The sequence below is a fragment of the Aythya marila genome (genome assembly GCF_965140915.1).
Source record: "Aythya marila genome assembly, chromosome: 10".
Taxonomy (NCBI): domain Eukaryota; kingdom Metazoa; phylum Chordata; class Aves; order Anseriformes; family Anatidae; genus Aythya; species Aythya marila.
The window spans coordinates 12,173,097-12,185,519 of record NC_139051.1 but is presented as its reverse complement, the minus strand read 5'-3'; the positions used below and the strand labels follow the sequence as shown (position 1 = coordinate 12,185,519).

General features: G+C 50.8%; 1 protein-coding gene across 1 annotated transcript in view; it reads left to right on the top strand.

Annotated features, from left to right (window-relative positions):
- Positions 1-12,236, top strand: part of NCKIPSD (NCK interacting protein with SH3 domain) — a 47,560-nt gene extending 35,324 nt beyond the window's left edge. Inside the window, exons 9-13 of the mRNA XM_082767782.1 lie at positions 4,926-5,006; positions 6,307-6,435; positions 8,330-8,422; positions 9,891-10,063; positions 10,627-12,236. Coding sequence (XP_082623908.1) covers positions 4,926-5,006; positions 6,307-6,435; positions 8,330-8,422; positions 9,891-10,063; positions 10,627-10,830 — 680 coding nt within the window. The 3' untranslated portion in view covers positions 10,831-12,236. The remainder of the gene's footprint in view (positions 1-4,925; positions 5,007-6,306; positions 6,436-8,329; positions 8,423-9,890; positions 10,064-10,626) is intronic.
- Positions 12,237-12,423: the final 187 nt, after the last annotated feature.

The window sequence follows — 12,423 nt, the reverse complement described above, 5'->3', positions numbered from 1 at the left end:
TATTGGGGTCTTGCTGCCTGTGCACTGATTGCGACCTGCACCCTGTTGGTTTGTTGTATGTCCTGGGGCCAATGGAGAAATGCAATTTGGAGATGAACCTGTAAGTTGATGGTTCTGCTCATGTGAGCCAGGGAAATGTCCAAGATGACTGCATTGGACATGTTGTCCCTGTCCTCAGCATGCTGCTACAGCCTGTGCCAAGCAGCCTCTGTGGTGGACAGGACTAACGGGGTTAATCCGGGGTCTGAATGGGGTGTGGGGGGTGAAAGCCAAGCCACAAGGCTTTGTGCTCACCTTTGCTTAGACGGAGCGCAGATCTTTCTCGTGTTGGGACTGACTGAAAAATCCTCTTTGAGCTGAGGGCTGCACAAAGCGCGCTGGGTTAGCATGGAGAGGGACTGAGATCATTACGGCTGTGTTGGCTAAGCTTTCTCCTTGTGTTACCGCAGCGTATCAATTATACGCAGTGAACCTGTCACACTGTTGGTGTTTTTTCTGAGTATATGCGTGAGAAGCCTCTTCCCTAGGCGGAGGTATTTCTGCCTGAGAAGCAAATAATACTCGGTTACAGAGCTCTGACTGTGCTTCTCTGACAACACCACTGATTTCGTGCTGCCAAAAATAAACTTTATTATGCACCTGTCACTAACTTGTAAAGATCGTCTCCAGGTGAACCTCTCCTGTGCCATGCAAGCAGCCTTCAGTCTTCTGCTCTGTTCAGCTGATCCTGAGCTGTCTCAGAGCCCCTTATGTCCCACTGGGTCATGGTGTAGCTGTCCAGAACATTTTCCCAGGGGCTGCATCATCCCAAGTAGCAGAGCTACCTCTGTCTGTTGCTTGTGCTGGAGCATCAAGCTCTGGCATAGGTGACTTCTGTACACCCTTGCTGATCTACACGTGGTATTTCTGGCTGAATCAGGCCCGTCTCCTAGCAAGTGTGTGAGGCTCTGCTTTGGGGACCTGAAAGCATCGCAGTGGAAGCAAGTGGAAAGTGGCTCTGCTGCGTCCCCAGGACTTCTAACCTGCAGCTGTGTGGTGTCCCTTCTCTCCTTAACTGTCTCAAGTGAGATGCTATTTGCCCTCCTCACTGTAATATGTAGGCAACACAGTTAAACAGTTGAAAGCTGCTCTTCTTTGGCTACAGGAGCCTTTCAAAGTGATGTCCTGAGGCTGTGCTGCCCTCCTCGTGCTAATGCTTGCAAGCATTTCATCTGTGCAGCATCCAATCCTCCCGGCCTTCACGGCAGGGCTGCAGCGAAGTAACCATCCTTGACCCAGACGTATCTGTCCTTCAGAGGTGACTCAGGGCATTAGTAGTTCCCCCCTGCCATTCTGGTGCTTACTGCTTTGTGTCCTGCTGCCAAATGGCAAGCAGTGCCTCGTGTGAACACACGACCTTGAATGCTGGAATGACTTGAGCGTATTTTGGTACTAGGAACTGGGGAATAGCAGCTGATCCGTGACATACCGTGCAATAGCTAATCCCTTCTACGGATGGCAGGGGCTGGAGCAATCAGTGCCAGCACCGAGCCACCCGGGACCATCAAACTGGCTGCAGCAGCTCTGTGGGATCCCTCCTGGCTTGTTACTGAAGAGCAGCCGAGGCCGAAGCTCTGCGCGGGGACGCTGGGTGCCTTTGATGAGAAGGAGCTTTACCCTGGGGTCGAGGCAGGCGTGTTGGCTGCTGGCCAGTTCTCCTGCCAGATGCTTGGGTCTTATTGCTTCTGGACAGCCACTTCCCTCTGATGCGCCTGGCCTGCACATCTATCAGTGTTAGAAGAGCTTATGATAAGACACAGTGAGGCAGAATTAGCCAGAACAATTCCATAGAAAGCAGACGGGGATAATCCACTCAGTCATTGTGACTTTCTCCCCTGTTGCAGCTCAGTGTGCGTGCAAGTCAGCTGTCAGGCTCCTTTTATTTGAGTCGTAGACAGCTGCGTCTGCTCCCAGTGCCTGAATTTGTGCTGCTGTGTTTAGAGGAGGAAGCCAAGGTCTTTGAAGGCCTCTGAGAAATTCCTGTCACACATAATAGCAGCTTTCTTGCCAGTACCTCAGCAGGCTTGGGAAGTGCAGGCCGGTGAGTAAACAGCCACATCTCTGCCGCCTTTCACGGCCACTTGAGTGACACTCATCGGCCTGGCGTCAGCAGAGTCCCTCTGCTTCAGGAGAGTTGTGTTAATGCTGTTTACGTGCTTGCAGCCACGCGTGCTGCTCTGGAAGGAAAAAAGGCTGTGCTTCGGCTGGCAATGCCTCTGTTCTTCAGCACGTTGACGGGCACAGCCTTGGATGAGACTTGTCGCAGCAGGAGCACTCCAAAAACTTGCAGAATCTGTGGTGAGTGAGTGCACCAGGTTAATCCAGCTTTGCTCCGAGTTCAGCTCTCAGACTGTTGTCATCACCCTTTCGTTCAGCATTCTTAGGCAAATCCAACAAGATTTGCTGCCTAGGAGTGAGTCTGCTGTCAGCCAAGATGAATGGACATTAGTTCATGGCAGATGGGCCAAGGACATGTGAAACCACCCTCCCCATCCATGTCTAATTAATCTCCATGTTTTCTACAACTGAGTGTTTATCACTGGCTTCTAGTTCTCAGATCATCATTTTATTGGTCCTGATGTGATGAGAAAATGTTTTGATTGTGAAAAACTTATTAAGAACATGGGAGCAGCAGGTCCCTGTATCTGCTGCAGCATCCCGCCTCTGGTACCAGCTCCAAATGTCTTGGAGGAAGGAGTGAAGAGACCACATAGTGAAAAATTAGGAAAAAGTCACTCCCAAATGTGGGAACGTGCCCATGGGAGCTGGTTGGTTATGCCTAGGAGCAGCTTTTACCCGTCAGCTCTAACTGTGCCGGTTCCTGCTACCTTTGGTAGATTCTTTTCCTACTGCAGTGAGCTTTGGCACCATTGACACCTGATAGCTGGGAGGTCCTTATGTAAGCATGAAATACAGTTAACTTATTGAATGTCCTCCCTCTCCATTTAGCAGGAATAAACAGCAGTTCCCAGCTCCAGACTGCTCTCGTACAAACTCTTAATCTCATTAATGCATAAAGCCCCAAATGGTACGTTCTTACTGAAGTATTTGCTGTTTGAAACCTCGAGCATCTTGTAGAGCTTCAGCAAAGTCTGCGCATTCTTTATTTATAGCAACTCTGCTTATTGAGATGACTTCTCAGGATTATCAGGCAGATAGGATTTAATTTTTCCCTGTGTACTAACAGTGAGTCTGGATTGATCTGTGCACAGAGCAGTGCTATGTCTTAATGGGTCGGTTGGGGGAACTGGAACCCGTATGTCTTGCAGGGAAGGATCAGACATCGATGGGACTTTGTTTTCTGGTTTGATAAGAAGTACTCTTTTGGTCTTTTAATAACGAAACGCATGCTTTTCTTGTAACAAGTGCCTGTAGGCTATTTGGGCAGATGTACTGGCTAAAGTTTAGCCCGGCTAGCTCAGTCGGTAGAGCATGAGACTCTTAATCTCAGGGTCGTGGGTTCGAGCCCCACGTTGGGCGCCAAAAAGACTGTCGTGGTTTAACCCGGCTGGCAGCTAAACACCACGCAGCCGTTCGCTCACCCTCCCCCCTCCCTCTCTGGGACGGGGGAGAGAAATGGAAAGTGAAGCCCGTGAGTTGAGATAAAGACAGTTTAATAAGACAGGAAAATAATAATAATAATAATAATAATGATGATACAATGGTGATAATACGAAAGTAATAATAGTATGTACAAACAAGTGATGCACAATGCAATTGCTCACCACCCGCTGACCGATGCCCAGCCTAACCCCGAGCAGTCCGGCCCCCTCCCCCCGGCTAGCCACCCCTATATATTGTTTAGCATGACGTCAGATGGTATGGAATACCCCTTTGGCTAGTTTGGGTCACCTGTCCTGGGTCTGTCCCCTCCCAGCTCTTACTGCACCCCCCAGCCTGCCCGTTGGCAGGACAGAGCAAAGGCTGAGATGTCCTTGGCTTAGTATAAGCACTGCTCTGCAACAATTAAAGCATCGGGGTGTTATCAGCACTCTTCTCATTCTAAGCCAAAACACAGCATTCCACCAGCTACTAGGAAGAAAATTAATTCTGTGCTAACTGAAACCAGGACAACATGTAGTAACCTGCTTCATAAAAATAATACAACTTTTCCTATCATCTTCAGACTCGCTGAAATGGATGGAGGCTGCCTTTTGTTTTAACACAGATCGTGTTCTGTGACTTTTTTTCCCCTCCTGCAAATATTTACTGAGGTGTATCGGTTAATTAAAATTCCGGGAAGGCACCGGCTGTGGTTCTGTGGGATATTTACATATAGCTGCTGCCAGCAAAAAATTGTGTTGGACCAGCAGGCTGCAGGATGTGCTAGCGCTGGAGATGCGTGTGGCCTGGGCAGCGGGCAGATGCACAGCCGGAGTCGTGAGGGGGGATCTGGGCTCCCCAGAGACCTCTCGTACCTCCAGGCAGAGCTGAGGTAGCACAGGAGCAGTGCAGAGATGGTAACGAGCAGCACAGCGGTCCGGGGGTGGTGCTGCTTGGAACAGGCGGTGTTTCGAGGTGGCCAGATGGATGCTTTTTTGGGTTCAGTAATTGCATAACTATGGAACGCGTCCTGGGACTGTGCAGGGGAGGTTTTTAATTATTCAGATCGAGTTTGCCCAGATCCTCGTAAGTGGAGGGGAGAAAAAAAAAAAAATTGAGAATTTTTGTTGTGATTATTTTTAAATTGATTTAGAAATTCATGGCACAGAAGGCATGAGCTTAAACAAGGGGAAAACACCTTTATAGTTCAATAAACACGGGAGCAAAGAGCAGTCTAATCAGTGATAAATGTATGAAATGTGTGACTGTCCCTCTGCAGCTGGGGAGTAGCGTGTTACACCCGCAGAAGAATTAATGGCAGGGCCTCTGGGTTTGTCTTGCAGACCATCAGAAGATGTGCTACTCTGCCCTGGTGCTGGCAATGATATTCTCCATGGGGGAGCCCCTTCCGTATCATCACTACGGTAAGAGCAGCACGTGCTCGTGGCTGGGTAGGATGGCAGAGCTGATGCTGGGACATTTAGGGCACATCAGCAGGCACGGGGGAAGGAGCTTTTCTGGTGGCCAAAGCTAGGGGACGGCCAGGGGAGAGCTCAGCATCAGCAAGGCAAGAATGGGGTCTGCTCTTCACCACTAGAGCCTGCCTGCTGCAAGCACTGAGCTGAGATGACAGATTTTCAGAAAGAACAGCACAAATCAGGGTTGGAGCAGCTGATGCCGTGCTGCAGAAGATGCAGCTTGGCTCATCACTACGGCTGAGTGGCATACTTACCCATACTTACCCAAATATTTTTTATTACTGCTGTCCTTCACGACAACATGCGCCTCATTTGTCTGAGACGTTCTGTCTGCTGATGAGGCTGAGTCCAAATTGTTCCACGAACGCCCACTAAATCCATCAGCTGCATAACGTGGCCTCTCCCTGCTCTCCCTTGTAGCACTGTGGTGCAGCCCTGCGAATTTCGAGCTCTTAGTGAGAGCAGAGATGATTGAGAGTATTGCAATCAATAGGGAAGTGCAAATGTTCCAGATCTGTTTAATCCATTGTCCTTTCATTCCAACATTCAGCTACAAAGCACTCTCTGCCTGTTTCTTTCAAAAACATGTTCTTTTCACAAAAAGTGTTGTTTTCCCAATACTTGGGAAGCTCTGGGCTCAGTTTTCCTATGGAAACACTCTAGAGATTTTCATAATCATCTCCTCAGCAGCTTTACCTTAACACCCCAATAAACACGTACAAGATTTAAGCCGGTGCAGCAGGGACTGAGGAGTGAGTCTCCACATCTCCTGCTTTTCTCTCCTCATGTAACCCTGGCAATTATTTCCAGCAGGTGGACTTATTTGCATGAGCTCCTGAGCTTTCTTAATAGCTAAATTGAAAAATGGGTTATTACTAATGATCTGGATGATTATTCTTTTTTAAACAGAAGGATTAGACCAGTGGTCAAGAATACAAATCTCTTCCTATCCAAAGCCTTCATTGGTAGCAGTGATGCTGGAACAACAGCTAAAGCAGAATTTGGCTTTTTATTTACTCCCCAAAATTGCCAGTGGGAGACCAACATTCAGCATTTGTCTGGACTGTGGGTAGTTCTCTGAGTCATTTGTCTCTTGCACAAAGACATTTGTTAATTCCCTGGTGGCTGACACTGGCACTCCACTAATGGTTTTAAGCTTAAAAGCACGGGGAAGTGGTTTCCATGGTCCCTTGTTGCTTGGTTTATTTTCACAGTGCTGTAAATGCCCATCTTTCTCCTTGTGCAGAACATCTCAACTCTCAGTTTGTGCAGTTCTTGCTGGACGTGATCGAGGACGGGCTGCCCTCAGACACCACTGACCAGCTGCCTGACTTGTTTGTCAACGTCCTTCTGGCCTTCAATCTCCACATTCCAGGTTGGTTTGGTGCTGTTCTGCCTTGGCAGCATTTCAGTGGTCTGGAGCAGCAAGGGGATGCAGAATCTCCCTGGGACTTGAAGGTGCTGTGATAACCTGTGCAGCTCCCGCAGCCTCTGGCAGTACACTGTTTCTCCCAAGGCTTTTGTCTTGTTAAATATTGTTCAAAACCCTAGAGGAAAGAACAGCCTGAGAGCCCACGTCCAGCCAGCTGACCCTCTGAAGCCCAGTGGATTTCTCTCCACACTTGCAAGCTGGCTGGATCAAAGCAATTGCTGGCCTACACTTGCAGAGCATGCGTGTGGCTAACTCAGGCACAGTTAATTTGGAAGAGAAGATGCTTCAATGGGCATTTCTTGGTATGAGTCCAAAAAGAAAGTAGTCTGCTTTTTGTAGTTCTTTACAGACCTGCTCACCTCGCTGCACCTCTTGCACTTCATTCAGTGCTCGTGCACTGGGGCCAGGCTCTTCAACCTCAGCCTGAGCAGCACGCTCTCCTGGCTCCCCTCATTCTCAATCCTCCCTTCCCTGCTGAGCTCCTTAACAGACAAAACCTCTGGTCCCCAGAGAAGGGCATTTGCCCTCTCCCTGCCAGGGCTGTCTGTGAGCTTCAGAGCCTGGTGCTGGAAGGCTGGGGTAGTGCCGTGCCCTGGTAAGAGAGGCCACTTGTTCACCCTGAGCATGTAAAACCTCCTGCTTAATTACTTCCTCTTGGTCAGCTTCATGCCTTTATCCTTGGCTTTGTGGAGAGAAGGGAGGATAAAGGAACAAGGACATGTCCAGTAATTTACCTGGTATCTTGAGTTGTGCTTCATTAATATTTGGGTGAAAGTTTCTAATTTCATGTGAAAGTTGATTGCACGGAGACTGATTAAGCACAGTGTCTGCTGCTCTCATTCATTACACCTTCTCACAGCTACCCATATACTTCCTGACTGCAGTAATTAGGCAATAATGCATGACAGGCAGTGTGTTTCTGGGGGATTACTGCCCACCTGGGGTGTAGCCGAGAGCGGTGACTTGTTCTCTGATGCTAAGGACACGTTAAATGATTTTCAGGTTGCTAATAAGTGGATGGAATTTTTTATTCCTCTGTCTGTGAGGTTCATCTGTCTTGTATTTCAGTTGTGCAGAGTTAGTTTTAAAAAAAAAAAAAAAAGCTTTCTAAAGTGAATTATATTGATGCCTTTCAATGTGAAGGATTCTAAAGCCCTTTGCAGCCCATGAAATATTATAGGGTCGCCCATCCTGACACAGGAGTAGCCACGCTGTGCTGTTTGGATGCTTCTCAGTGTGCACACTCACGTGCATGAGGTCTGCTGGGGTGAGTGTATTTTAGCTACGAGAAGTCGCCCCCAAAGCAGGATGGGGACATCTCCTGGAGGAACTCTTCAACCCTTCCTGTGGCACAGCCCAGTGCTGAGCATTGGGAAGTACTTTTCCCTTCTGGCATGATTCTAGGAGCTGGCCATCACTTCTTGTGAGACCTTGCAAGGCAATAAATTCCAGCGGGGCGCTGCTGGTACAGAGTGTGCAGGTGCTGGAGAGAGGAGCCCTTGGCTTCAGAGGGCTGTGAGCAGAGGCCATATTCCACAGTATAAAGCCTCTGCAAGGTATTTTGGCTTGCTGGACTGAAGCCCACATGTGAATCTGATACACACACAAAGACCTCATTATCTAATGCATTGCTTCCAGACTTGTTTCACCTCTCCTATCAGTCCCTCTCCCTGCTTGCTCGTTCTGGGAGGCTGAAACTTTTTGGTTCAGGCTGGTTCCCCGTAGCTCCCCAGAGCAGCGATGTGAAGTAGGAGCCCTCTGCTGCTTTCTGTTGCTGGTGGTGTTACTGGGGTCTCGGCAAACAAAGGCATTGTGCTGAACGGGGTTTCTTCCCTAGTTCCAGAACACAGTGTGATCATGACTACCATCAGCAAGCACTCGAATGTCAAGACGTTCACGGAGAAGCTGCTGCTGCTGCTGAACAGGGGAGGTGAGTTTGTGGTGTTATTATGGGGCCGGTGCGGGGTGCAGCTAATGGTGACTCAGGGAGAGGAGCCCGGTGCTCCTGAAGGGCTGGGATGTGGCATGCAGGGAGCTGAGGAGCTGGAGGCTCGGGCAGGGAGCGGTGCTTCCCGGTGGGTTTGTGAGGGTGGCCGGCTGAGGACGGAGCCGCGTAAAGAATGAAGCGATGCTGACTGCAGCAGGGAAGGGAGGAGAGGCCTCTGGGGCAGCTTTTCCACACAAACTGGTGTTCCTGTGTCAGACCAGCCCCGTCTCGCAGTGCAGCTGCCCCTAGGCAAGCTCTTGTCGGGAGGAAAGCTGGTGCTGGGCCACTGCTGTCCTCGGACAGACGGGGCTCCGTGAGTGCTGGCACACCACCCGCAGCGTGTGCTGGCAATCAGCTGCCCAGGGGGACAGATCCAGAGGGAGATCTTGCTTTCCGGCAGCCCGTTTAGAGCAAAACTTCCCAGCTCAAAATTGCCAGCGGAGGGTTAGCTCCGTGCCTGCTCCAGGCGTGGAGTGAAAGCCGCTGTATGTGCAGAGCCTTTTGCGTGGCAGATTGCTAGAAAGCTGGAGGTCGCTGCAGGCAGAGCAGTGCCAGGTATTTCTGCCTGTGCTGCGTGCCACTATTGTGCTTTCTAATACCTCCTGGATCACGGGGGCTTTGCTGCCTGAGATTCGTTTTGTTGATTCGCTGGTAAATAACTCATCCTGTGATGCTTGCAGCTCATCTTACTCAGGCTTTAGTTCTCTTTGGGGTTGCAAATCAGTCTCCACGCTGTATCAGCGTAAGGACAGCCTGCATTTCCGTGCTCCTCTGTCTGGCCTCATCCCAAAGCCTTTGTTTAGCCTTTTCCATGCCAGATTCCCTACAGGGATCACCTTACTGTGAGGGGCTGGGGGAAGAAAGAGGGGGGCAAAAACCTAATGAAGATGCTTCTCTTGTGCCCTCCTTCTGCTGGAGCCTCTCTTGGGGTCTGCAGGGACGTGTTTTGGTAGAAAACAGGTCACGATGGCTAATTTAAACTTGGAGGTGTTCCTGTTCGTGCTTCCAGGATGGTGCTAGCCTCGTCTCCATGGTGAAAGCTTGTCTCTGACACAGGCTCTGGTGGGCTTTTCAGAGGGGTCATTCGACCAGACTTAATAAACCAGGGAGAAAATGAGTGGTGGCTGTTGAGCGAGGAGGGGAAGCACTGGGAGGAGGTGGTGCACTAATGAGCTTTCACCTGGGATGTTAGGTGAAACATAAACAATGATTAATGCTAATGCTAATGAATTTGGACTCTGCTCGGTGCCCTGCAGAGCTGCCATCCTGATTACCCAGCTTTGTGTGAGGCACCAAGGTCTGACGGCACAAAAGCTAGCTCACAGAGGTCAGGGGCAGCCTCCTCCAAATCCTGGGGAAGGTGGAGGTGGGAGGAGTGCGTGCCTTAACGCGGTCTCTCTGCCACCTCCAGATGATCCGGTTTGTATCTTCAAGCATCAGCCTCAGCCGCCGCACTCCGTGCTGAAGTTTCTGCAGGACATCTTTGCCAGCAAGGATACAGCCAGCATCTTCTACCACACAGACATGATGGTCCTGATAGACATCCTGGTGCGGCAGATCGCTGATCTCTCCCCTGGAGACAAGGTGCTCACAGGCTTTGAGGAAGGGAGCACAGTCCCAAAGCAATAGTGTTTCTCCTTGCCCTCTCTGTGAGGTCTGCTGGTTGCAGACAGGAGTGGAGTCCTGGGGTGGGCACAACATTTCTGGGTTCCCAAATCTGTCTTGGGGTCTGAGGAGGAGGAGGGGGGATTTATCCTGCCTGGCACACAGCTGTAGAAAGGTGTATTTTAAGAAACATCTGCCAGGCTTCTGGTGGTCAGCGCCCTACTGTCCAGCAACCTTTGGGCCCCTCTGTAAGTAGTAGAAGTAGGAAGGATCTCTTGGATTTTGTTAGTAGAAGAGACGGGACATGTCTGTGTCTGAGTGGGTCAAGAGCAGTATTAGGGTGCTGTGGGAAAAGTGCAGTTTGCCACAGCTCCTAACGAGGCCTTAAGCAAAGCAGGTGCCTTTTGGAGTTGCTCTCTGGCTGGTCATGCAGCAGCAGCTGTTCCTGTGCTCATGCTGTAATGGAGGCTGGCACGCTTGTTTATCTCACTTTGAATCTTTCATTGTGCTCTCTGTTTTTTTTCTCCCCTCCCACTTGGCAGCTGAGGATGGAGTATCTGTCTCTGATGCACGCCATCATCCGCTCCACGCCGTATCTGCAGCACCAGCACCGCCTCTCTGACCTGCAGGGCATCTTGCAGCGCATCCTAGGGGAGGAGGAGGAGGGGCAGCAGTGCCAGATGGACAAACTGATCATCTTGGAGATTTACAAGGAGTTCCCAGAAATCTCCCCTGGTACCAGCTAACTGCCCCTCGGCTCAGACTGGAGTTCGAACCGCTCGGATCAAAGACGTCTCTTGTTGACACTTTCTCCCCGTTTCCTTCCAGTACAGCTCATACCTTATATTCCTCCGTGCGAGGCCTAGGTTCGGACAGTGTTCACCGGCCCTTCAGAAACGCCAGCGGCAGAGAGGGGAGGGCATGGGGTGCCCCGGGGCCTGGCGCTCCGGGAGCTTGGCGCTGGGCAGAGCGGGGTGGGCGCTGGCACGTGGTTTGCCTCCAGCACTCGGGCAGGAGGTGTTTAACGGGCACGAGGGGCAGAGAGCTCGAGAGGGACTTAGCCAGGGTGGCCAGTCCTGAAGCGAAAGGCCCTTGCCTTCGAGTATCACTTCTTTTCCATGTGCATCTCCCTGCAGTGTCCAAGTGGAGTCCGCTGGTGCTTGGAAGAAGCTTTCGTAACATCTGTTTTGTTCGCTGCTGCTAGTGCCAATGTGCTGCAGCCCTGCCACGGGAGGCAGCCTGCTCGCTGTCGAACGCCTTGTCTAGTGAGCCTTCCCCTCCCTCCCGGCCCTCAGCTTTGACTCGGGGTAGCAGTCCATGTAGGGTCATAGAGGTCTTATCGCAGCAGCTGCTTTTTTTTCAACCTGCTTTCTCTAGTGATGTTTAAATCTGAATTTCTTGCCCACTGTGGCAGCCTACAACTCACGGCCGCCGGGGCGACGCTGCTCTTAGGAAGCCCTTGGCATGGACACAGTGCAAAGACACGTCCTGCCAAGCAGAAGCTGCTGCTTGCTGCCTCTCTGGCATCACTGCCCCGGGCAGAGGGGCTGCGTGTGGGCAGGGGCACTCTCTTCGTAAAGCCTGTGGATTTTCTTGCCTTGAGCTTCGTAGCAGCTCTGCCTCGCTGCCCTTCCTCTCCATGCGGCAGCGCTCAGAGGCAGCGTGAGCCTGGTGTCCAGTAGCTGTTTGTGACTATGCACGAGTGTGGGGAACCCTTATTTATATTTCCTCTATGTTTCTAGCAAACGGGATTAACCTGTTTCCCTGTTACAGATGGTCACACACACACTAACGTGGGTCTCTTCAATATTCGTGTCCGCAGTCTGGTCACTCCCTGTCCCCAGCTGTTCCTTTGCAGTATCCTGGTAGGAGCTATTGGCATTTGGAACTGGAAGTACTGGGCATTGTGTTTTACAGCTTGAGGAGACAACACCTGAGCTCTGGGCATAGGGGCAGCGATGCTCAGGAACAGAGGGGTGAGGACCCCCTCGAGTCAGCCTGGGAATGCCCAAAGCTTAATAACCGACCTCATAGAGAAACCTATTTTTCCCCTGTAAAAATGTATGAATGTCAGAAGGGATCCTGTATTTTCTTAAACACTACGTGTAACATGCAGAGGAATAAAATGTCTTAAACTGGACTTCTGTGAACATAGCCCCGTCTGTCCCAGCGTGGTGTGGGTGAGCCCTGGTGCGTGGGGACCGAGGCAGGGTGGTGGCTGGGTGCCTGCTGCCTGGAAAGCAAAGCACTGGCTGCTCACCCCAAATGGGAGTGGTGCCGCAGTCACTTTTCCTACACTTGGCTTCCAACACTGAGACACGTGTTTCCATTAGCCATTT